The sequence below is a fragment of the Muntiacus reevesi genome, chromosome 6 (assembly GCF_963930625.1).
Source record: "Muntiacus reevesi chromosome 6, mMunRee1.1, whole genome shotgun sequence".
In the NCBI taxonomy this organism is placed as follows: domain Eukaryota; kingdom Metazoa; phylum Chordata; class Mammalia; order Artiodactyla; family Cervidae; genus Muntiacus; species Muntiacus reevesi.
This window is the reverse complement of record NC_089254.1, coordinates 77,840,775-77,867,916: the sequence shown is the minus strand read 5'-3', so window position 1 is coordinate 77,867,916 and position 27,142 is coordinate 77,840,775. Positions and strand designations below refer to the sequence as shown.

Sequence of the window (27,142 nt, the reverse complement as noted above, 5' to 3'; positions counted from 1 at the left end):
TCTGGGGTTGCAAAGAGTCAGACATGACTCAGCGACTTTCACTTACTTCACTTAAAGTTTAAAATCTTTACCACCAGCCTTTTACAGAAAGTTTTCCAACTCATATTTTAAATTATATGTATACAATTTGAACAGAAATTTTGTATTTTTATTTTATATATGTGTTTGTGTATATACATATATATACACACACATACACAGCCCATAACACATATGTGTGTTAACTGTGGATGTTTTAGGATAGTAAGACCATGGATATTTTATATATATATATTTTTTGCTGTGTTTTCTGAAGGAAATGTACTCTATTTTATAATAAGAACTGAGAAAAATTTACATAGTTCAGCCATCCAGTTTAAGACAGCCTCAAACGTCCATCAACAGATGAATGGATACAGAAGATGTGGTACCTATAAACAATAGAATATTACTCAGCCCTAAAAAAGAATGAAATAATGCCACTTGCAACAACATGGATGGACCTAGAGATTATTATACTTGTTGCCAAAGGGGAGGGGACAAGTGGAGGGAAGGATAGGAAGTTTGGGGTTAGCAGAATGAATGAACAACAAGGACCTATTGTATAGCACAGGGAACTATGTTCAATAACCTATGATAAGTGATAATGGAAAAGAATATGAACAAGAATGTGTGTATATATAAACATGTATGTAACTGACTCACTTTGCTATACAGCAGAAACTAACACAACATTGTAAATCAACTACAGTTCAATTAAAAAAAAAGACTGAGTCATAAGTACTGATCCTATACAAACTTCTTTTAGAGAGCATTTATTGCATTAGTTTATAGCTGTATCCCTAAGTGTACCTACAACATGAAAATTTCTAAAATACAGAAAATTCAAAGGGAAAAAACAAATCATACGTTGTCCCAGAATAAACTGAACACTTTTGGAGAAGCTACTTTTCTTAACCTAAAATTACTACAGATAGTTTAATGTGCTATTAAAATATCCTTACATGACTCTTCAATATCTTTATAGTATTTCATTATGAATGAACTGGAATTTATTTATTTATTTTTTTTTGTCTTTTTTTTCTTTTTTCTTCTTCAGTGGGTTTTGTCATACATTGATATGAATCAGCCATAGAGTTACACGTATTCCCCATCCTGATGAACTGGAATTTAATTACTCCTATTTTAGACATTAGTTTCTTGTTTCTTATCTCTTTCTAATGCCAGCAATAGTACAATCAACATGCTCCTATATAAAACTTTTGCACTTCTGTTTCACTAGAATAAATTCCTAGAGGTAGAACTGATAGATCAATGTACATTTCTGCAGTCAGCAAAAACAAGACCTGGATCTGAGTGGTTCAGATCATGAGCTCCTTACTGCAAAATTCAGGCTTAAACTGAAGAAAGCAGACAATTCAGGTATGACCTAAATCAAACCCGTTATGATTATATAGTGGATGTGATGAACAGATTCAAGGGATTAGATCTGGTAGACAGAGTGCCTGAAGAACTACAGATGGAGGTTCGTAACACTGAACAGAAGGTGGTGACCAAAAACATCCCCAAGAAGGAGCAATGCAAGAAGGCAAAGTGGTTGCCTGAGGAGGCCTTACACGTAGCTGAGAAAAGAGGAGAAATGAAAAGAAGAAAGGCAAAGATATAGCCAACTGAATACAGAGTTCCAGAGAACAGCAGGGAGAGATAAGAAAGCCTTCTTAAGTGAACAATACAAAGAAATAGAGGAAAACAATAGAATGGGAAAGACCAGAGACCTCTTCAGGAAAATAAGAGATACCAAGAGAACATTTCATGCACAGATAGGCACGATAAAGGACAGAAATGATACGAACCTAATAAAAGCAGAAGATTTTAAGAAGAGGTGGCAAGAATATACAGAAGAACTATACAAAAAAGGTCTTAATGACCCAGATAACCACAATGGTGTGGCCACTCACCTACAGCCATATATCCTGGAGTGTGAAGTCAATCAGGCCTTAGGAAGCAATACTATAAACAAAGATGGCTCCACCTGAGCTATTTCAAAAAGATGATGCTGTTAAAGTGCTACACTCAATATGTCAGCAAATTTGGAGAATTCAGCAGTGGCCACAGGACTGGAAAAGGTTAGTTTTCATCCCAATCCCAAAGAAGGGCAATGCCAAAAAATGTTCAAACTACCACCCAATTGCATTCATTCACATGCTAGGCTTCGACAGTACGTAAACCAAGAACTTCCAGATGTGCAAGCTGGATTTAGAAAAGGCAGAGGAACCAGTGATCAAAATGCCAACATTCACTGAATCACAGAAAAACCAAATGGAACGCCCCTCCCTCCAAAAAGAAACACATCTACTTCTGCTTCATTGACTATACTAAAGTCTTTTTCATGACCCACTATGTGGATCACAACAAATTCTTAAAGAGATGGGAATATCAGACCACCTTACCTGTCTCTTGAAAAACCTGAAAGCAGGTCAAGAAGCAATAGTTAGAACCAGACATGGAACAACAGACTGGTTCAAAATTGGGAAAGGAATAGGTTAAGGCTGTATATTGTCACCTAGTTTATTTAGTTTATATGCACAGTACTTCATGCAAAATGCTGGGCTGGATGAATCACAAGTTGGAATCAAGACTACCAGCAGATATAACAACAACTTCAGATATGCAGATGATACCACTCTAATGGCAGAAAGTGAAGAGGAACTAAAGAGCCTCTTGATGAAAGTGAAAGAGGAGAGTGAAAAAGCTTGCTTAAAACTCATCACTCATTAAACGAAGATCATGGCATCCAGTCCCATCACTTCATGGCAAACGGATGGGGAAACAATGGACACAGTGACAGACTTTATTTTCTTGGGCTCCAAAATCACTGCAGATGGTGACCGCAGCCATGAAATTAAAAGATGCTTGCTCTTTGGAAGAAAAGCTATGAACAACCTAGACAGCATATTAAAAAGCAGATACATTACTTTCCCAACAAAGGTCCGTGTAGTCAAAGCTCTGGCTTTTTCAGTAGTCATGTATGGTTGTGAGAGTTGGACCATAAAGAAGGCTGAGTGCTGAACAACTGATGCTTTTGAACTGTTGTGTTGGAGAAGACTCTTGAGAGTCCCTCGGACTGCAAGGAGATCAAACCAGTCCATCCTAAAGGAAATCTGTCCTGAATATTCATTGGAAGGACTGATGCTGAAGCTCCAATACTTTTGACCATCTGATGCGAAGAGCTGGCTCATTGGAAAGATCTTTCATGCTGGGAAAGATTGAAGGCAAAAGGAGAAGGGAGTGACAGAGGATGAGATGGTTGGATGGCATCACTGACTCAATGGACATGATTTCAGCAAACTCTGGGAGAGAGTGAAGGACAGAGGAGCTTAGCATGCTGCAGTTCATGGGGATGCAAAAAGTTGGACACAACTTGGTAACTGAATAACAACAGATAATGCAGGATAACCTCCTCATCTTCAGATGCTTAGTTAGTCACATCTTTTTGCTCAGCTCTTTACTGCATAAAGAAACATTTATAGGTGGTGGGAATCAGGATTGCTATCTTGGGGACCATAATTCAGCCTAATGGAGGAAGCATTTCCAGTAGCAATTATCGAACTTCTTTCATGTCCCAATAGGCTAGTTTCCCTCTTCTTTCACCAAAAAAAGAAAAGAAAATCCCAACTTTAAAACAAAGGAAAAAGCCACTTGGTCTATTTAAGATACTTAAAAACTATCAAGAAGATCAGTTTACTGGATCAGTACTGGGATAGGGAGACTGGGAAGCCCTCTTTTGTCCTTGACTTTGAGTTGTCCTTGACAACTTCCTTCTTATTACCTTAAATGTGACTGTTGTGTTCATTTAACATATGGAAACAATTACCACATGTTCTATTAAGAAAGAGAACCTGAATCATAACTAGAAATACCTCAAATTAATAATGCTTATTTTGATGATAACAATCGCCACATTAATAATTTTTATGCTTTCTTTTTCACAGAGGAATTTTCAATAGCCATGTCTCTTTCATGACCTTTCTGGAATTTTCTGACATAACTATGACAGCTTACATTTCCTATGCATGGTATGCCAGATCCTATACTAAGTTCTTCATTAAACTGCCCCAAAATGTGTGATGTGAGAATATCAGCGTTCCCATTTTGCAGATGAGCAGAGTGAGGCTTAGAGAGGGTCACACAGGAAGTTCAGTGGGAAAACTGGAATGTATTCCAGGTCCGTGTGACTCTACAGCCTGAGCCCTTCCATTAAACTACTGCTGGGATATCTTCTTACACCATCTTTATCTCAGCTAAGTTTTACTTTATTTAGATGAATGTATATATTTTTAAAGGGACACAAACAACTTTTGCTCTGAAATACCTAACACAAGACAAGCACTACTAGGTACAAAATAAAGGTGAATGGACTTTGGGCCTCGTTTTGCAGAACAGCTTCATTTACCCAGGCATATAAAAGGCAGGCGATATATGTGACAAAACAGCCCCAAGTCGTATTATCCATAATAAGCCTGTGCCTTTACTCCACCAAACTACTAGCGAGCAAGCAGGATGATTTCATTTCAGCCTTCTTTTTCCACCATCAGTTCTACTGAAGAAGCTCAGGATCAAAGCTAAGGGAAATGGAAGGAAACATAAAAAAAGGGACCCAGGTGAACCAGCAACACAACGCATATTACATAAACAGCTAAGGCCGACTGGGTTACAGGAAATTAAAAAAAGATCAGAAAGGCTGCACATTCTGAACATGGATAAGGTCATGAGAAAGGACAGATCTGAAAACTCACGCTTATCCCATGACCATAATATGCAGGTGGAAATATTTTGGCTCTGAGAAGCCATTCAAGAACTCATATTCTTGGACTTTCCTGGAGGTCCAGTGGTTGGGACTTGGCCTTCCAATGCAAGGGGTGCGGGTCTGATCCCTGGTCAAGGAACTAAGATCCCACATGCCTCGGGGCCAAGGGACCAGAACACAGAACACAGGCAATGCCATAGCAGATTCAATAAGGACTTCAGAAATGGTCCACACACACACACACACACACACACACACACACACATACACACACACAGAGGAACTCATTCCTCTGGACCATCGTCAGTAGCTCTGTAACAATATGGACTCATGAGAAAGACAAGTAAACCCACCTTGACGGACGTCCCCCAGCCGATGATCAGCGTCACATTGTCCTTCCAGCAGAGGCTACAGGGATACATATCTGGGCGAAGACTTATATCATCCCGGGGCACGTTCGTGATTCTCTGCTTTGAGGTGATGTCAAAAATCTTCACGCCCTGGAAAATAAAGTAGCACTAAGCATCCTTGATTCGAGAGAAGGAAAGTGAAAGGCAACTTAATAAAGGCCACTGCTATACACCCGTGGTAACGAGCACTGCAAAGTCCTGATTGTGTTTATTGGGTGCCACGGGGAACCACAGAAACGTTCTGACTCCACACGAATCCGGTGAAAAGCCCGAACAAAAGGAAACCTCCATCCTTCTTTTCAGGCAAACGCGATTTTATGAGCAGGGGGCACAGGCAACACAAATGGCAGATGCATAGATATCAGCAACTACGTTTCCAAAATGACGGACAAGAAACATTTATATATGTATTGTTACACCTCAAGTATGGGGTTTGGTTTTCAGAAAAGTTCTGAATCTGAAAACCCACTAGGTAAAGAAAACTACACCTGACATTTTAAAGTACTCGAATCAAGAAACATTGAGCAAACAGCTAAATGAAAATAAACCAAGAGGCCATACATCTGTTGACCATGATTGTGACCCAGGAGACGTAGGAAAAGTCCCAACTAGCACAGCAGCTTCTGGGAGGTTTCTACCATGCAAAATGGAATAGCTGGGGAATCCCAAACGCCAGGGCCATGGGTTCGATACCGGGTCAGGGAACAGATCTCACATGATGTGCAGCATGGCAAAATAAAAAAAGGAATAGCACTGATTGTACATCAAGATTCCAAAAGCTGTAGTTAGGCCAGATGTCCTAAAGGTAGTTTTAAAACTTTCTATTCGCCCTAACTCATACTGACTAAACTTGAGGTAAGTGATGTGGAAGCTGAGACTCCAATACCTTGGCCACCTCATGCGGATAGCTGACTCATTTGAAAAGACCCTGATGCTGGGAAAGATTGAGGGCAGGAGGAGAAGGGGATGACAGAGGATGAGATGGTTGGATGGCATCACCAACTCAATGGACATGAGTCTGAGTAAACTCTGGGAGTTGGTGATGGACAGGGAGGCCTGGTGTGCTGCGATTCATGGGGTCACAAAGAGTTGGACAAAACTTGAGCGACTGAATTGAACTGAGGTAAGTGAAGCATCAAAAATTAGGATCCACTTTTTCAAAGGCAGGCCTATTTTGGGTCTGTGATTATTCTGGGAGTAAAAGAAATCAGCAATATCCTGCCCTTGTTTCATATCGACTGGCACTTGCCCTTGGCTAATAGGCAAATGGTATTTTCAAAACCATGTTCCCATTGCAGCCCTTCCATTATTAAGATGCCTTTTCATTTTCTTGGCTATTCTCCATGCCTCGGGTTTCTCCTTCTAAAATCGAGTCCAGAATATGTTGGAAATTACTCTGTGATGAAAGCCAGAAGCAATCTAATTTCTTTACCCTTCCGGGTATGGTATCAGTCGCCACATGCACCTTTCAGAAGTGGCGGTGGGAGAGTGGCATCCCCACCCTTTGTCACAGCCCTCTGGATCTGGCCATCCTTCTGGCTCTGAACAAGCCTTAGAGACATGGAGATGCACTTTTACCATATTATTGGCCCAGGCGATCAGATGGCCCCTCCACTTCACATTCCTTATGTTCCCTTCCCCTTCATGCAGAACTGAAGACTTCCATCTGCTCATCCAAGATCGTTCAAACAGCAGCAACTAGGGGCAAATATCATAAAAACAGAATTTTAAAAACCAAGAGCCGTATGTTAAACTCCTTATTATTTTTGCCTGGACATTCAACAAGTAACAAACAAATTTAAAAAATAATTAATTGGAGGATAATTGCTTTATGATGCTGTGCTATTTTCTGCCGTACAACATCATGAATCAGCCATGTGTATACATATATTCCCTCTCTCTTGAATGCCCCTCCCATTTCCCACCCCCGATTCCACTCCTCTAGCTCATCACAGAGCACCAGGCTGAGATTCCCGTGTTACACAGGAACTTCCCACTAGCCATCTATTACACACATAATAGTGTCTATATGTCGATACGACTTTCTCAATCCATCCCACCCTCTCCTCCCGCTGTGTCCACAAATCCAAGTAACAAAGAAATCACTCTCAATATTTTAAATACAGACTTATACTGGCACATGATTCGCATTTTGGAAAGTATTTCCAGTCTATCTTATCCTGTCCAGGACACCGTTTAAAATGGTTCAGTATTGAAGTTATTACACAGTCCAGCCACAAGATGGCATCAAAACACCAAAAGTCAGAGGAAAAAAGAGCACGTATGGTATTTAGCCAAAAGATTTTTATCACAAAGTTCTTCAAGTAATTGACCAGGATTAATTTCTTTAGTAATTTGGGAAATCAAAACTTTAGAACTTTTCTCTGAAAATAAGTTTAGTCACAGATTCAGCTGCATGATTAGAAAGGGTCTTTCATTTAACTCAAGAAAAATTAACAATGACTTGAGCAGTAATTATTCACGTCACAAGAGAAATCTGCTTTAGAATTTAACTTCTACAGAAATTTCAGAGTAGCTACCTATCAAAAAAATATGTTGAATAAATTTTATGACCAGAAATAACTGGTCAAACCCTCTACATTCAGATATGGTTCTAGAAATCACACATTATGGAGGAATCAAAAAATTTTTTTCTTGCTATATCCAATTTAAATCCTGTAAGAAAAGACCTTTATACAATATATAATAATACATAAAACATATATAGTTTATACAATGTAGAACTTAAAATATGTAAGTTAGACATATAATTCTGAAAGTTATCTTACAAGCATTCCTTAATAGAATTTTTAAAATTCCTATTTTAAGTGTCAATTTCAATGTACCTTAGTATAATACCCCACCTCCAAAAAAGGAAGAAAAAAGGTAACAGAAAGTAAACTCATATTATTAATATTTTTATGTATCTTTCTCAGTAGCCAGAGGGGCACACACACACACACAAAAAACGGTGAGGGGGAGTTATAATTATTAATATTTTTACGTATCTTTCTCAGTAGCCAGAGGGGCGCACACACACATACACACACAAAAAAACACAAGTGAGGGGGAGTTATAGTTAAATAAATAGCCATCATCATAAATAAGCTGAATTTAGTCTCATAAAAGTGCCAGAAATGTTTAAAGCTCTCTGTCATCCATGCAAGAGCAAGGCAGCCTTACAACATCCTTAGTGGAGACTGGAGGCAGAACTTTTACTAAAGACATGTGGTCCTGTATTCCCATCAGATACACACAGGATAGAGCTCTTCTACATGCTCAGTGACCTTCTAAGCCGTCTCGACTGGCCCAGATTCTAAGAAGTTCTCACCACCACCAAGGCTGCCTGCCTCCAGTTAGCGACCCTTAGATTCAGCCTCCTGCTGTGACTCCGCCTCTGCCTTGGGTCCTGATGCAGAGAACAGGGCTAAGGCGGCGGTCACTGAGTGCGTGCGGGTTTTGTGATGGGACAGGTCTGAAACTGGCATCGGAGGTGAAAGCGTGAGAGTACGGCTCCTACCACACCTCAGGTCACACTCCGCCAAAGACAGGTAGCTACTGACAACTGTATTCAACATGAGGAGCGGGGCCAGGGGGAGCCCCGGCAGCCCCTGTTGGAAGGGATGCAGGCAGAGGCGTCTCCCTCACCAATACCCACCGAGAAACGGCCAGTAGAGTATTAAAAGGGAACAGTCTGCACCTGGGCCAGAAAAATTAAATACGCCCTCAATTTCAAATTAGAAGTTCTTTAAAACATAACAGAAGGAGGATCCCGGTGAAGGCTGTGAGCTGAGTCATTACAGGAAGGGCCCGCCTCGGTCGAGGATACAGCAGGAGGCCCCAGTGCGGTGGCGGCTGGGGCTGCGGCGGCCGGAGGGGGGTCTCAGGCGGGCACGCGGGGTCCTTGATCAGCACTGCCAGCAGCACACCCGAACTGCCACGCCGGCCGCTGCTCGGAGAGACAGCTTGGCAGGAAAAAGCAGGCAGGCTGGTACTGGAGGGGCCTCCTGAGGGCAACTGTGCCCGTTACTGAGCTGGGCAGTACCTGCCTTAATAAGTAGAGAAAACAAGTTTTGTTTCTGGTTTTTTTTTTTTAAATACAGCCCTTCCCAGCTGCGTCAATAATTACTAGGTTAGCCAAAAATGTTCATTTGGATTTCTCTGTGATATCATACAGGAAACCCAAACGAACTTTTTGGCCAACCTAATGCATTCTTTTGTATCCATTTTCCCAACAGACAATTATGTTTCCATTCAGCAAAATGGAAAACATAAAAGCTCTCCCACCACTGTCCAAAGTAAAACATTTGGACAAGCTCTCACAAAATCTATGGACAACTTCACAGCCATATCTCATAAATATGAGCTCACAAGAAGAAAACACTGACAATATGGAAAAATTCAGTATTTGAAAACAATAAAACGTATCTAGGGAATAAGGAAAAAATCTCCCACTCCTACCACCACATGAATGAGACATAACGTAAAGCAGTAAAGAACTTCAGGAATAATTCTCTTTATTCTCAGGTGACAAGAAAATAAAGCAAGAAATTAATAACAAAGGATAAGAAGAGCAAAACAAGAGGGAAAAAAACGGAAATAAAAAAATAAATACTCTCTATCCTTGGGTAAAAGAGGAAATCAAACTGCAGCCAGAGCACTTAGAAAATGAAAATACAAATAGTACAAACCTAAACTTTAGGGGATGCAATCAAAGTTGTAAACAAGGGCAAGTCCATAGCTCTCAAAGTTAATAATGAACAAAAACAGATGTGTATATACTAGCTACACGGAAAACAAAAGCACTTTATTGAGGGACAGAGGAGGAGAGCAAAGTAAATGGAAAGATACAGCGTGTACCTGGATGACAAGACTCAGAATTCTCACTGAAGAGCTGAAGTCTTACAAAGTTGGCCTACGGTTTTCATGCAAACCCCAAGAAAATCCCAAAGGAATTATTTCTAGAGCTTCTAAAATGCAATGAACTCATTTGAAAATGTGTGACAATAACAACAACAAAAAAAAATTTAATTAAGCAATTTGGGGGTGGGAGGTGATCTGCTCTGCTAGATACTAAAACTTTCTTTTTTTTAAATTAACACCCCCAACAGTAGAGCAGTGGTCTAAGAACTGACAGGTGAAGGAAAAAGGAAAGAAAAATTGACAAAGATGAACCAAAATGATAAGGTCAGACACTGGGGGGGAGCGACATGTCTGTGTATACATGGGGTGGGTGGGTGTGTGTGTGTGTGTGTGTGTGTGTGTTTTAAATATGGACAGTTATTTACAGGACAAGATGGTCAGAGCATATTAAGCAGATTGCAAAACAGATTAAATACAATGATTTTTAAATAAAATATGAATGTGTATCCACATATAAAACCTGAAAGACAAAGCGATCATCACTCCAGAAAGAGAGGACAAGTGATTTTGTATTAGTCCTCTTTAATAATTACTCTACATAGCACATTTGAATTATTCTTTATAACATTAATAGATATGGGGATGAAAGTCAATCCTCTAATTTTAACAGTCAAGATAATTTAGGGGAAAATTTGAAATGAAACAAAAAATTCACTGGAACTGAGTGAAAAGACTATTTGTGGTCCCCTGTCTATGGGTGAGGATTCACACAAGTGGTATCTAATTTTTAAATAAAACACTAACTTCTTTTAGAAAACTCTTAAAATCTTGCTGCAACTCCCACCCAAGCCAAGGTCACCCAGCGCATCCCTTCTGCTGCGGTCAGCGTGATTTCTGCAATGGAAGAAGCTGAGGCTGCTGGGCCCGGGGCTCCCTTTGTCTCCTGCTCTGGCTCCAAGGAAAACTTCCAGCAGAGGGCAGGAAGGAAAGGAGAGAATGTGGAGTTCAGTCTGAATTTCCAGAGTCCTATTACAGTAGACCTTGTGTACCCTGCCCTGACACGAATCAAAGGAGCAAAGACGCTGGTCCCTTGAAGTTTTTTTTTTATAATACGGCATCAGTGGTACCCATCTGATGTCACTGACTCACTGATGAACGCTCAAAAACAGCAGGTTAGCTAATGTCCTAGCTTCTGTAAACCAGTTAAGTTTTAACTCATTTCCATTACACTTTTAGACACAAGTCATATTATTTTTCTCATGTCTTTCAAATAGTGGTAGTTTCATCACTTTACCTTTACATTTGAAAATTAAGTGATGATCACTAAACAAATAGCCTTAAATATGTTAGAGAAGATCATTATTTTGGAGAATCCTTTTGTTAAGTCAAATACTGGTTCTGAGTCATGGGATCATGGGTGCAACATTATATCTAGCTCACTGAGAATAATGTATTTACTTCTCATCTCCCCAAATGTATCGGGGAAAGAAACCAAATCTTAGAGATGCTTTGCTAGACACACAAGGAATAACAAATATTAGATACTGAGTAGGCTTCCCTGGGTCTAAAAGTCATTCCTTCTTTCCTTGTCCAAAAACACCATGTATTTGCTATGGGAGGAGCTGTGTAATTCCCAAACCCTCTAGTCACTTGGCCCGTCTTTAGTTAGCAATGTCTGTCCCCTATTTCAGACACAGGGGCATCTGCCCTCACTCACACATCTAAAGGAAAGGGCCCTCGGACTGATTCATCCAAGGAATACGTCAGCACACTCCTTGAGAAAGGGCTCCTGTACCTGACGCCAAGTCCTACTCCTGAAACGCTGGTCTCTTTCCTGTTGCTCAGTGTCAGAGGATAAAACTTGTGCACAACTTGTCATCAATTTGAAAAGTCCTGCTAAGGTGCTGTGCTGGACTTGGTCATGTCTGACTCTGAGACCCTACGGACCGTAAGGCGAGACCCCCTCTGTTTGGTTTAGGTTCCTGCGGCTCCTTGGTTCCAGGGATGTCCACTGGTCTCCCCTTCGGTCTGAGCAGTGATGCCCTGGAATGGGTCTGTCCGCGTGCACAAAGCTCTCTGGAACGTCACAGTACCCACTTCTCCTGTCCTCCCTCCACCCGGCCTGCCCTTCTCCTCTATGTTACCGGCTTGATCCCACAAAGTGTTTCTTTCTGTCTTCCCTCTGCACTCCACTCAATTCTTTTAAAAATGCTTTTATTTTCTATTAAAGCACAGTTGATTAACAATGCTGCATTAGTTTCAGCAAAGTGATTCAACTATACATACGCATCTATCTGTTTTTCTTTTTCAGATTCTTTTCCCATTTAGATTATTACAGAATATCGAGCAGCATTCCCTGTGCTACACAGTAGATCCTGGTTGGTTATCTGTTTTGTTGGTTATGTATTTATCTATCAATAGAGCAGTGTGTGCATGTCAATCCCAAATTCCCAATTCACTCAACCCTTTACTCATGAGTCCTATCTCCCAGTCCACACAGTATAAAATCTTAAATGTCAGCTAGAAATTACAAAATTATTGCCATTACTGTCCTTTGAAACTCTCCAAATAAAATTATGCTGTACATGCAGCATTTGATGGATAACATTTTTGTAGTTTCAGATAGGAGGGGTTAGGATTTTTCCATCCTAATCTATGCGAATTTCAGGCAGAAACGCATCATCTGGCAGGAAGGCCAAGGAAAGTTCTGTTTCGGCGATTTAAGGCATGATAAGCTGCTTTTCTTACACACACTCTATGCTAATTTAACTACCACAAAACTACCTGCTTGTATTTCACTGACATTTAATAAAATCCATTTCTTTCTTAGAGCCATAAAACTGCCTAGAGACCTACTGAGCACGAATCTTCTACAAAGCATTTTAGAGGGGAAGCCATTGAGGGAACTAGCCTTAAAAGCAGCTGGTTAATTTATTTGGTTCATCTTCCACATCCTGTAATATTGAATTGTCATTATCACAATACTGAGAGCAATTTAAGCTCAATGGGAGCTAAGTACAGAGAGAGGAAAAACTGTTTCCAAGAGGTCTATTTTTTTGTTGGAGAAAGTATTTTAGGGCTTTATTTCCCATAAATCCACATTCTGGCAGTCAGCACTCTTGGTACTTATATTTCAATAGGAGCCCTCACATCCTCAGCAATATACTTTATTCTCCTATGTTCTGTGCTGATAAATCTATCTAGTACTTTCTTATACCACATCCCAGAATCTCCCACACACAGGCTGGGATTCCTATGGGGCTGTAATAAAGCTGCCGATTCTGGTAGCCTAACACCCATCATTACCCATCACCCATTCTTCCCTGGTGGAGGAAAAGGAGTATGATTGGACCTTTTTTAATCATCTTGTGTTCTTCCAAGTATATAAATCATTTGAGTCATTTGGGCTACCTAATACCAGCAACGCTGCTTGCTGAGGCTGGGGTCTGAGCCCATGGGTGAAGGTATTTTCTCCAGAAAGGACAGAGAGGCTTGGAGAAAACAGACTCCACAAGAGATAAATGCTTAATCAGAGAAGATACCAGAGCTCAAGATGACAGAGAAATAGAGCAAAATGAAATCCAGCAAATTAGAATATGCCAAATATCTTACTGTCCCAGTAAAAACAAAGGCTATAATGATGAGGAGGGCTTGTCACAGAAGGATTTTTAAATCCAAGATTGGAAGAGATTAGGGATAAAACTGAAGTCAAGAAGGCAAGTGAGAAAAAAATTGGTGGGCATGGAGAAGACTTGGGGTGGTGGCTGGCAGCAGACAGGAGTCTTGAATCTTGATGGAGACAGAAATGACCAAGCAGCAGCCGTCTGCAGAGCAGAGAACACCTGTGTACTGCTTCCTGCTTTGGCTTAGTACCAAAGTTTAAAACACACAGCCTTCCTGACCATCACTGAGAAAAAAACTCACATCATGTAAGAAGAAAATGGGGATTTCCTAAATATATGACTGCTCTAAATTCGGTGGTTACTTTCTGCACAAGTTCTAGTCCATCCCTCTCCTTTCCTGAAGAGTGGGTTAACCTGATTAAAAGTCATTCAGCAAAGGACAGATACTGCTACCAGAGAAAGTCTCTGTACACAGGTGGATTTCCAGAGCCCGTGTGACAGGCCATCTGCTTCCAGGCAGTATCTGAATAAGCACAACTGAAAAGCAACACAGGTTTTTGACAAATTCTTGAACTTAATTAATCCTGTGTAAATTATGTACCAGAAATAAGCTTTGAAATTTAAAAAAAAAAATCATATCAACATAAAGTAACAGTCAATTTAGTAGCCAAGAAATCCAAGCTATGAATTCAGTGTGAACCAAAGAAGTTAAACACAAGAGGTGCCACTGAGGAGCAGTTCCTTTGTGTTAAAAACAAAACAAAAACCTAGCAAGGACAGAGATATAGATCTATGTCTACCCGCCCACCTATACGGGTTTAGCAATCAATTGTAGCCAGCATGTGAGGAAGATTCCTATTCAAACTAGCAACCTGCCATTTCTGCACATGCAACTCACAACTACAAATGGGATTCCAGAAATGAATGAGGCATTTAAAAAGTAACTTTTCTACTAAAACAAACAAACAGCCTTCCACATGGATCCTGAAGACTTAACAGAGCTGGTTGTTCAAATCAAAAACCTTGAGTTTGTTTTTCAGTTTGCAGCTGCCTGAGGATCTATTTCCTGGGACTGGGTTCAAGGTTGAACCCCTTCCCCAGTAGAATAAATATCTACTGGGTGATGCAACTTGAATGAACATTCCGTGTGATGAACAAATATCTCTAATTTTAACTACACATAAGTTCAATCACAGATGACTCAGGAGGAGATCTTTGCACAGTGAGGTTATGAAAAATACAAAACTGCTAAATCTTGAATAACAGGAAGAGTCACCGGAACACACAGGTTTATGGATGTGAACAAGTGCTTCACTCAATTCAAATTAAAGCAAAAAGGAACCAACAAGGACCTACCATGTAGCACAGCAAAGTATACTCAATATTTTGTAATAATCTATAATGGAAAAGAAATTGAAATGGAATATATATATATATACACACACACACATATATACACACAGATATTTAGTGGAATCACTGTGCTGTACATCTGAAACTAACATGATACTGTAAATCAACGATGCACGCTATGTGTGCTCAGCTGCTCAGTCATACCTGACTCTGCGACCCCATGGACTGTAGTCTCTCAGGCTCCTCTGTCCATGAGATTCTCCAGGCAAGAATACTGGAGTGGGTTGCCATGCCCTCCTCTAGGGGATCTTCCTGACCCAGGGATCAAACCCGAGCTCCTGTGGCTCCTCCTGGGAAGATCCCCTGGAGAAGGAAATGGCAACCCACTCCAGTATTCTTGCCTGGAAAGCCCATGCACAGAGGAGCCTGGTGGGCTACAGTCCGTGGGGTGGCAAAAAAGTTGACACAACTTAGCAACTAAACAACAACAACAACAACAAATCAACTATATACTTCAATGGAAAAAAAAATGAAGCAAAAGGGGAAAAAGCCTTTCTGCCTACAGCAGAAACCAAATCAAATGAGCCTGCCTTTAACTGGGCATGCTGCGTATTTTTAAGAGCCTTCAAGGAAGCAGCAGGACAGACGGTCTAGGGGCAGACACATCTGTGGAGTAGAATATGCTCATCTTTGTACACAGTTCAGCATCTACTCAAAAGTCTCATTATGACTCCTATATAATGCCTCCCTAGAACAAGAATAATTATTCCAGGTTTAGCTAAAATTGGACAAAAGGCTGCAGGCTATTCAGTAAGCAGCAATAATTTGCGCTCAAACTGACAATAAATATCAAATGGACAGCCGTCATTGTCCTGGCTTCTATGGTAATATTAAAAGCTGCCCCGAGCAAAGAATACAACCAGAGAAATCACAAAGGAAGGGATATAAGTGACTAGTAAATAAAAATGCTCAAAATCACTAATAATTCAAGGAAGTTACAAAATAGAACAATGGAGTCTCTTTCTATGTATATCAAATTGGCAAGTTAATATGGTAAAATGGCTCCTCTAAAACACACAGCTGGTATAAATCAGTATGTTTTCTAGAATGTACCTTTACTTGGCAATATGTATCAAGAGCCTAAAAGATACTAGGAATCTTTGAGTCAGTAATTATAATCCTAAGAATCAGAGCTAGGAAAACATTCAGAAGCACAAACAAAAGTTCATACCCAAAGATTTCTAACTTCAATACAGCATGATTTATGATAACCCCAAACTGGATACAACCTAATGATCCAATAATATGAGACCGATTAAGAAAATTAAATTGACCTGCAGGATGGAAAATTACATAATCATTAAAGAACATCTGAGCTAAGATTAGACTTCAATAATGTAGGGAATTTCATATGATTTAGAATGTTAAGTTGAAAAGAGAGCCAAAATAGTTGAGATTACTTTATACATTCTTTTATTATTGCTTTTTATTATTAAAAAAGGCATAGTTTCTACAAAAAAAAAAAGCAAAAAATAAATGCCAATGAAGGCCAGAAAAAACACTAATAATCTTGCTCAGATATTGTTAATAACATGTTAATAATATTAATATTGTTAATAATCTGGTATACAGCTTTCCATGAAATTGCTATATCATACATTTATATTTCTACCAGAAAGAGAAATCAAATAGTATGTATTATTTTCATAAAGTACCTCAATAAGCCATCTAGCCAATGTTGGGCATTTTATTTGTCACAATGAAGAAAGAAAAAAGCTGGCATGCAGGAGCTCATCTGTCATTCAGAGCAGGGTCTTGGTGTTCTCTGGGTAAATATAAACAATTTCACAGAACACCGACATAAGACAAGGCCCTGTGACCATAAGATGAGGAGAAAAACAGGACCACTCCATAATCACCTCTGAACATGGACAAAATATCAACATTTCCCAAGCCACATAAATGACCAAACACCTCCCTAACCTGGCTAAAAGGAAAGACTGCTTCTTTATCAATGTCTTTAGCCTTGATTTTATCTTTCCTCCTCTGGATATGATGTATTAAGATACCCAGTGGTGGAAAACCTCTTGCTTCAGGACAGCACCTGACCCAGCACAAACTCCTACTTCTTTAAAGCCTCCCCACACCACCTCTCATCAACAGCCCAAATCCTATAACACCCTCCTTCTAACACACCCTCTCCCTCACACCCTGCAAGTGTGTTCCTGGAGATCTAGGGCTGCATGGCACTGACACGGCTATTCACTATCACATACACTACCATTAGACTTTGAGTGGGTTCAAATCTGCACTGTCACAAACATCAAAGAGGAATATTGGCTGAAAATGAATCAGAAAACTAAAAGGAAACAAACTAACTTATAATGGGGGGGGAATCCCCAAATGCTTAATGACAAAGGCTTGAAAAATCAGTAATTACAACAGTAATTTTGCACAGGCAATAACTACTCCAAATACTAAAGAACAACCACTGCATTCTCAACATGCAAAGGAAGGTATTTTCAGCAAGGAGCAAAGGATGGTTTGATTACTATAGGAAGACAGATGGTAAGCTTAACATCAGAATCCAGGGAAGGGCTGCAAACAATACGGAAATATTACACACAGAAAAGTTAGCTGAACTCATTAAAGAAAAAAAGACTTCTGTTCTCACCAGGTTTTTGATGGCTATGAAACAAGGAGGATGACTGAAGAAAATGCAGTTGCCATGGATCCATCTCCAGAATGTTGGGAGCTCTACATACTGACATCAAAAAAGCAACTAACGTTTGAGATGGATGAACTTAATTTTGAAAGCAAGGAAAAACATCTGTCACTGATATTGAAAGTGATTTCTATTTTTAAGCCCTGGATTTAAAATTTTAGCTTCAGCCAGTTCAGTACATAGAGAAAAACCCACCAAAATATACTTTTACAATATAGCTATTTGCAACTTGGGTTTTACATACCTAAGAAATATTTGTAAAGGTTACACTGTGTTTTACTTCCTATTAGTTGGTAGTTTTTAATCAATTTTGGCATGCTTACAGCATGAGATGAATTTCTAGGAATGGAACCACAATTTATAACACCATGCCTAGAAGAGATGAAGGTGTTTATTTACAATGGTTCTATGTGCAACCACTTGGACATAAATTTGGTGGTTGCCTGAGAAGTGATGTGTGAGAAAAGTCTGCATGTAGAAAACTGCCTAAGATTAAGCATCTAAATGCCTGCAGAAGTATCATTCTCTAGATCCACTGGTCAGCAGACTGGGTGGTGTAACTGCCGTCAAAGACTTTTTCAGGATAAACAAGGTCTTACTGTACAGTACAGGAAACTATACTCAATATCCTGTTAATAAACCATAATGAAAAAGAATACATATAACGGAATCACTTTGTTGTAGAGCAGAAATTAACACAACATTGCAAATCAACTTCAATACTTCAATAAATTTTTTAAAAATTGAAAAAGATCTTTTATGACCCCAAGAACCCCAGTTTCCATCTGACCAGGAGACAAGCAAATATTTAAGGAAGCACTCTTCCCTTGTGGCTCAGCTGGTAAAGAATCCGCCTGCAATGTGGGAGACCTGGGTTCAGTCCCTGGGTCAGGAAGATCCCCTGGAGGAGGGATAGGCTACTCACTTCAGTGTTCTTGGGCTTCCCTTGTGGCTCAGCTGGTAAAGAATCCATCTGCAATGCCGGAGACCTGGGCTCAATCCCTGGGTTGGGAAGATCCTCCTAGAGAAGCGCATGGCAACCCACTCCAGTATTCTTGCCTGGAGAATTCCATGGACAGAGGAGCCTGGTGGGCTACAGTCCAAGGGGTGTGAACAGTCAGACATGACTGAGTGACTTACAACTAACTACGTTTCACATTTAATGGTCATAGGAGTTTACTGGGCTATGGGAATTTTTAAAAGTTCCGCATTATTACAAAAAACTGCTCCATTGTATCTTCTTCCAAAAAGAATCCAACATGCAATTTGTTGTTTGTTGATCACGTTGGACACTGAGAAGCTAGCTGATGCTTCTACCTCTGTCCTTCAGGTAAAATCTGCCAGGAGCCTTCAGCCCTGAATAGTGAAGCGTTTTTTCTCATTTCATGCATGCAGGTCCTTGCTTTGTTTGCTGACTGACACTTTCCAGCTTACAAAGCAAGCTGTCCCTGTGGCCAGGTCCCCTCATTCTAGTTCACTGCAATGCCAAACAGCTGACTACCTCATTTCTAAAAATGAACTCCGCTGCAAACAGCAGTGCGACAATTTAATAATTTGTCAAAGGAGGAGAATCAGTTATTATGAAGGGTATTTCAGAGTTCAAAGGTAAAGGTCATAGGGAGCTCAAGTTTATCTGCTGACAGAGAAAGTTGAGCAATTAAAAAACCAACAAGCAAACCAGACAAGATCTGCCTGGCAGACTTATTTCTAGAAGACATACCTCATTTCTATGCTCATGCATTAGAATTCTTGCTACACAAGGTTTACACTTAAAAAAAAATCCATCGATTCACATGTTTGAAAGTTCTCTCCAATGGCACTCTTACGAGATGTGCTTTCTCTTTTCTTTTTTCAACATGGAAACAAAACAGAATTTAGAATAAGCTTTTTATGCTCATGTGTCAAGCGCTGGAGTCCATAAATCCAGCTATGGCATTCAACTACTAAGAAGTTACCTTGAAAATCTAAAATAAAAGTTTATGCCAGACAGAACTATTGCCTCCTCTTTCCAGTCCCAGGTGGATAAGGAGCTATCTCTAAAGACCTAAGAAGCTAGAACCTTAAAAAGGAAATATCAACAACTGTGTCAAACTGCAGTTTCAGGTTTTTTTCCCCCTTCATGACTAGTTTGTGGAACTATTCTGAAAGGCATGTTCTGATTACTTTCTTAAAAATGTTTACCCCTCGCCCAATAACTAGGTTTTCCCATCAAATCAACTAAAATCTTAAATTAAAAATCTCCATCAAATTTTCTTGTGAAATGACATCAAGATTCTCTCTGTAGGACATCCATCTTTCCTATTTGGCTTCTGTGATCATTGTGTAGCTTTCATCATTGTTTACAGAAGTTGACACGTAATTCCTAGATGCATTTAGCTGTCAGTCTACAGAAGATCAGTATTCTTAAGGGTTAAGAATGCCTTTATTCCACACTACACCTTCATTTGGCTACTCACTGTTCCACTTTTTTTTTTAAAGATCAAATTAACCTCTCAGTTACATTATACTTGTCTTTGCTCTTTTTCTACCATATGATCTGCCATGTACTCTAAACAGGGAGGTCTAGTGCAAGGTTATCACCATTTGCTAAATGCTGGACTCTGCAGACGTGTTCTGCTTAGTTTACGGCACTGGTTGCAAACTGCAGTTGGAGTGATCAGAGTTGTGATTGGGTCAATGCAGATTTTGATTTTTTTCTCATTTACAAAGGTATAAAATGCCATAACTCGGTTATAAGTAAAAAATCAACTCCCCCTAAAAATTTGCTAACACCTTAAAAAGAATTTTTTTTCACAATATTATCTCTTTCTTAATGTCACCTTCCAAGAGTCTTTCTCTTAGTTTTTAAAATCAACGGTGCATTTCTTAATGAAATCAGAAATATTCCCTGAAATAACCTCAACTAAATAAATCTATTTTAAAACAGACAAAACACATTAATTCCAAAACCATGTAGTGCAGGCGACCTTCAAAAGTGCACACCATACACATACAGAAGGAAGAAATCTTTCCAGAGATTTCTGCAAAGCATACCAAGCTTCTGTACATTTTGGCAATCTCTAGTTATTTAACTCTATACAAAGAAGTCACTATAACTTACTAAATAAACACTAGTTTTTACTATTCACTAAATACATATTTACACAATAAACTTTAATGAAATCAGTCAACAGCTTGTATGTTACAAGTTCCTGAATAGAGGGCACGTGCGTGCTAAGTTCCTCAGTCATGTCCGACTCTTTGGGACCCTATGAACTGTAGCCCTCCAGGTTCCCCTGTCCATGCGATTCTCCAGGCAAGAATACTAGAATGAGTTGCCATTCCCTTCTCCAGGAGATCTTCTCAAGCCAGGGATTGAACCTGGTTCTCTTACATCTCCTGCATTGGCAGGGAAGTTCTTTACCACTAGCACCACTTGGGAAGCTCGAATACATGGCATATTTACATACTAATGTTTCTTAAATCTCTAACATAAATAGGAAAAATTGTAATGACCTTTAATTCTATTTTCATTATTTTTTATTGAAGTAGATGCACAGCAAAGTGATTCAGTTACACATATATATTTATCTATTCTTTTTCATATTCTTTTCCCTTACAGGTTATTACAAAATGCTGAGTAGAATTCCCTGTGCTATACGGTAGGTCCTTGTTGTTTATTTTATATATAGCGGTGTGTATCTGTTAATCCCAAACTCCTCATCTATCCCTCCTTTCCCCCTTTGGTAATCACAAGATTGTTTTCCACGAATGTGGGTCTATTTATGTTTTGTAAATAAGTTCATTCATATTATATTCTTAGATTCCACATATAAGCAATATTATATTTGTCTGGCTTACTTCACTTAGTATGATAATCTCTGGTCGATCCTTGATGCTACAAATGCATTATTTCATTATTTTTATGGCTGAATAATATTCCTGTGTATGTGTGTGTACACCACATCTTCTTTATCCATTCACCTGTTGATGGACATTTAATTGCTTCCCTATCTTGGCTACTGTATAATAAATAGTGCTGCGATGGACACTGGGGTACATATATCTTTTCAAATTATAGTTCTCTCCAGATAGATGCCTAGGAGTGGGATCCCTGGATCATATGGTAACTCTATTTTGTTTTTTAAGGAACAGACATATTATTCTCCATAGTGGTTGCAACAATTTGCACTGTCACCATCAGGGTAGGAGGGTTCAACTTTTCCCCACAGCCTCTCCAGCATTTGTTATTTGCAGAATTTTGAATGATGGTATAAAAATGGCTTTTTAAAGGTAAAGAACTCAAAATCAAAAGTTTTAAAAGGAGTTAATTTGTTTGTCATCCCGTAAGTAATCAGTGGTTCTAAAAACTAAAAATGGTACTGGCACAAGGACAGATACACAAATCAACAGAATTGAAACTCCAGAAACAAACTCTAACATTTATGGCTAACTGATTTTTGACAAAGGGCCCAAGACAATGGCAAAGGAACAGTCTTTGCAACAAAGAGGGCTGGGACAACTGGATATCCATATGCAAAAGAATGAATTCAGACCTCTACCTACACCATACACAAAAATTAACTCAAGGTAGATTCCAGAGCTAAATTTAAAAGTTAACACTATAAAACTCTTTGAAGAAAATACAAGCATAAATCTTAATGACCTTAGATTTGGCAATGATGTCATAGATACAATACCAAAAACACAAGCATCAACACACACACACACACACAGAAAACAAAAATTCCACACAAAAACAGATAAACGGCACTTCAGCAAAATTAAAAACTTCTGTACCTCAACTGATACCAGCAATAAAGTGAAAAGACAACTCAAAGACTGGGAGAAAATATTTGCAAATAACATACTGGCAAGAGATGTGAATCCAGAATACATAAAAAAAAAATTTTACAATTGTGCAAAAAAAGAAAAAAGACAAATAGCCCAATGGAAAAATGGACAAAGAATCTGAATAGGCATTTCTCCAAAGAAGATAGACAAATGGCCAACAAGCACTAAAGATGCTCAACAACCTTAGTCATTAGGGAAATGTAAATCAAAACAAGGAGATATCACCACTTTCCACACACCAGATGCCTATAATCAAAAAGACAGCTACAAATGAATGAGGGTGAGAATGTGGAGAAAGTGAAACCCTCACATACTGCTAGTGAGAATGTAAATGGTGCAATCACTTTGGAAAATGACTGGACAGTTCTTCAGTGTGCTACACTGAGTTACTAGATGATCCAACATCCTATACCCAAGAGGCATTAAAATACATGGCCCCATAAAAGAGTTGTACATGAATGTTCACAGTACCATTACATGCAACAGTCAAAACACAGAAACAACCCAAATGTCCATCAACTGATAAACAGCTAAATAAAATATGATATACCCATATGATGAAAGATAATTTGGCCATAAAAAGGAATGAAATACTGATACATGCTACAACATGGATGTACCTAGAAAATTAATGAAAGAAATCAGACACAAGGGCATGTACTCATGATTCCATTTTCATGAAATATTCAGAATTTACATGAAATATCCAGAATTTGTGACCCCATGCACTATAGTCTGCCAGGCTCTTCTGTCCACGGAATTCTCCAGGCAAGAATACTGGAGTGGGTTACCATTTCCTTCTCCAGGGGATCTTCCCAATCCAGGGATCAAACCCAGGTCTCCTGCATTGCAGGAAGACTCCTTACCACATAAGCCTCCAGGGAAGCCATCCAGAATTTACATGAAATATCCAGAATAGGCAAATTTATAAAGAATTGAAATAGACTAGCAGTTCCTTGGGGCTAGGAAGCAGGGAGAAGGGGTTAGGGAGCGACTGTTAATGGGGACAAGGTTTCATTACTGGGATGATAAAATGCTCTGAAATTGGATTATGGTGATGGTTGCACAATTCTGTATACACATTAAAACCAATGAGTTGTACATTTTTTATTTTTTGGCTGTGCCACACAGCATATAGGATCTTAGTTCCCCAACCAGGGATGGAACCTGTAGCCCCTGCAGTGGAAGCGCAGGGTCTTATCCACTGGACTGCCAGGAAAGTTCTTGAACTGTACTCTTTAAACTGGTGAACTTTATGACATGCAAATTATATATCAATAAAGCTATTAAAATAAAAAGACATGACAATATCACTTACATTGACATGTGAAATCCTATGATTCTTCACTTCAGAATATCACATATATGCTTTCATCAAGCTCAATAACCTAAGTCCTTTATACAACATACTAACCCTTTGGTGTGTGTTTCTTTTAAACTATTTTAAACCAGAAATTCTAACTCAACAGTATCAAGTTTTTCACCAGAGCTTGAACTGTTTTTATTTTATATGTACATGATTAAGCATCTTTTGTGCTTGGGAAGAAATGTCTACACATGCATTTTTGGAGACGTGAATAGGAAAACAGGAAAAAAGAGAATGTTCCCTCTTAGAACACTGAACACAGAAAAATCTGTCAAGCAGAGAGTGATAACCAAAGAGATGAACCAAACCTTTGATGTTCTTGCCTGTTGAGCATTCAGTGAATTCTACTTATTTTAGTACTTATCACAATGTAATCTTGGTATCAATCCCAAGTTTTTCCCATATGACCTTGCCTGCACTTGGATTTGGACTACTTCGTTATCCATACAATTGCTCAACAAGTTTTGGCCCAAAGAGTTACAACTACTCTAGAAGTTTCGGCCCAAAGGGTTACATTCACTTGGTCCTTTCTACAGATGTCAAATGCTATGTAGAAGGATGAACACGTTATTGACACAGTTAACTCAGGCATCTTGCAAGTTGACAAGACATTCATGTAGCAAAAACTACTCTGGCAAATTAGATCAGATGATAGGTACCCTTCACAGTATAAAAGCAATTATTAAACCATACCAACAAGGTGATTATTAAGAACACAAATCTATACAGAAACTCCTACCATAAAAGTTTGAGTCCATGTGGACATTATTTATATTATCCCTAATATGTTCTTTCATACCAATACCTTGAAAAAATATGGGACAACTCTAAAGTCTTTAACTTCTGGAATTGGAAAGCTAGAACTCAAAACTGCATCCTCACTTGGAAAATACTTAAACCAAAATGACTTATCAATATTTTAAGTTATCAACATTTTATGAGGGATTGCTATTAAGAAGGCAGCAGATAGCTTAGAAGCAGAATCTCCAACCCCAGTCAAGCCTTCAGATGAGTGCAACCCTGGCCAAAATCTGGACTGAAATCTCATGACAGGCCCTAAAACAGACCGTACAGGAAAGCCACTCTTAAATTTCTGACTGTGAGATAATGAAAGTGTGTTGGTTTAGGCCACTTAAAAAACATACAAAAACCTAGTGACTTGGCATTTTTCATCTCTAATGAGTTTTAAATAAAAACGCATGGGTTTAAATTATAGTTATGTGAATTTATTCTCTGTCTCACTTAAATTTTCCAACTAGAAAGTGTTTACTGAAGAAATAACAACACTTTATCAAGAAGAATTTTGAAGCTACTCTTTCCTGAAATCAACAAAGAGACGTAAGGTAGCTATTTTTTCCTAGCAGTAAGTCAGCTGCAGATCTAAAATAAAAAATGTTAGCTTCAATCTGTAATTCCTACTGATTAATTCGATACATGCTTCCCAGGTGGCACAGTGGCAAGAATCCACTTGCCAATTCAGGAGACACAAGAGACATGGATTGGATCCCTGGGTTGAGAAGATTCCCCAGAGTTGGAAATCCCAACCTGTTCCAGTTTTATTGCCTGGAAAATTCTATGGACAGAGGAGCCTGGTGGACTACAGTGCATGGGGTTACAAAGTGTCAGACATGACTGAGCAACTGAGCACAATCCCACAGACATTTCTCTATGAGGTTAGTGCTGCTAGAGCCTAAGGATAACAATAAGTCTTGGGGAGGGCATGAAAGGAGCTGGTTCTCAAACAGAAATCAGAGCTGGTGCAATCTTGGCTTTGTGCCTTAAAATGCAGTTGGAATCTAAAGGACCTGCCACTTAACCATTACATGGAGCTAAAACCAGTGCTTGAAAAATGCCAACAACTAGTATGCAGTCCTTTCATTCTGTGAAGCAACAGTCCAAGTGAAAAGGACAGATAATTACCACAAAACATTCAAAACCATTTGGTAGCTAAGCCTCGAAGTATCTATTCTGTAGCTATACCTTGCTACAGAAATAAACACACACACCCTGCTCTCCACTGAGCCCTGAACCAGTCAGGAAACAACGTTCAGAGTTCTAGGACAGTGGGAACATTTTATTATAAAAAATCACTGGTGAATAAAAATAGAAGAAACAATTTAACTTCTTCTATAAGCAGAAAGAGTCTTTTATTTTAGAATCTGCTATATCCACAAACATGTCAATGTATAAAATGATTCTTTTACTTTCTCATGTTTTAAATAGCACTAAGATAATGAAATATGCTAGGAACATGTCACTCAAAAAGAGCCATGGCAAGCTCAGCTCAGTGCTCGGTGTTGACTTAGAGGGGTGAGGTGGGGATGGGCGAGAGGGAGGCTTGAGAGGGAGGGGATATATGTAAATGCAAAGTCCAAGCAGCTGCAAAAGAGCTGGACACGACTTAGCGACTAAACAACAACAAAACAGCTGATTCGCTTCGTTGTACAGCAGAAACTAACACGACATTATAAAGCAACTACATTCCGATAAAAATAAATTAAAATATAAAATTAAAAAAAGAGCCATGATTGTTCTAAAGCTTTCTCAAGACTTGCAAGAGATTATCGACAAGTGGGGAAAAAACACGAGTTTACTTGCTCTTACTTCTTAAATGCTACCTCTTTTTGTGTGTGTGGAGGGGCTATATTTCAACAGGCTAGCAGTTTGAGTAACATCTGTTTTTGCCCGCACCTATTCCAAAGGGATGTCACTGACAAGTGCTGAGGCCACACCTCCCCCAAGAGTAATGGTCTTACTATTTAACTACACTGTGCTTTCTCAAATTTTCACCACATGAAGAGTCAGACATTAAAAATATTAAAGATAAATTAAAGAGCAAACAGAACCCCTCCAAGACTGCCTGTGACATCAACACGTAGCATTTACCTTCTTCCCTCCCGTCACAAACTGCTTGCAGCTGGATCTCACAAAATGCGGGTGCACAGCAATGATCTGCAAGGAAGAGGGAGCGAACACGTCACTGGTTAGGAGTCACGGCTGCAGAGCAGAATGAAAGCCTCTTATACATGACAGGCAACATGATCGAAAAATCAACCTGGTATCTAGGTAGGCAGTAATCTATTCAAGGAATATTTTGCACCAAGGGAGAGCGAGTTTTGCTCTGGTGTGAGAGGGTCTCCTCTACGAAGTCAGGTCAAAACTAAAAGATGAGAGTGATCAGCT

General features: G+C 39.2%; 1 protein-coding gene across 2 annotated transcripts in view; it reads right to left on the bottom strand.

Annotated features, from left to right (window-relative positions):
* The window catches only part of VPS41 (VPS41 subunit of HOPS complex), a 196,849-nt gene that overhangs the window by 62,992 nt on the left and 106,715 nt on the right, over positions 1-27,142 (bottom strand). For both annotated transcript variants that reach the window (XM_065938976.1, XM_065938977.1), the window contains 3 exons: positions 26,846-26,911; positions 6,775-6,894; positions 5,140-5,286 (listed from right to left, as the gene is read on the bottom strand). In XM_065938976.1, the coding sequence (XP_065795048.1) occupies positions 5,140-5,286; positions 6,775-6,894; positions 26,846-26,911 (333 nt within the window). The remainder of the gene's footprint in view (positions 1-5,139; positions 5,287-6,774; positions 6,895-26,845; positions 26,912-27,142) is intronic.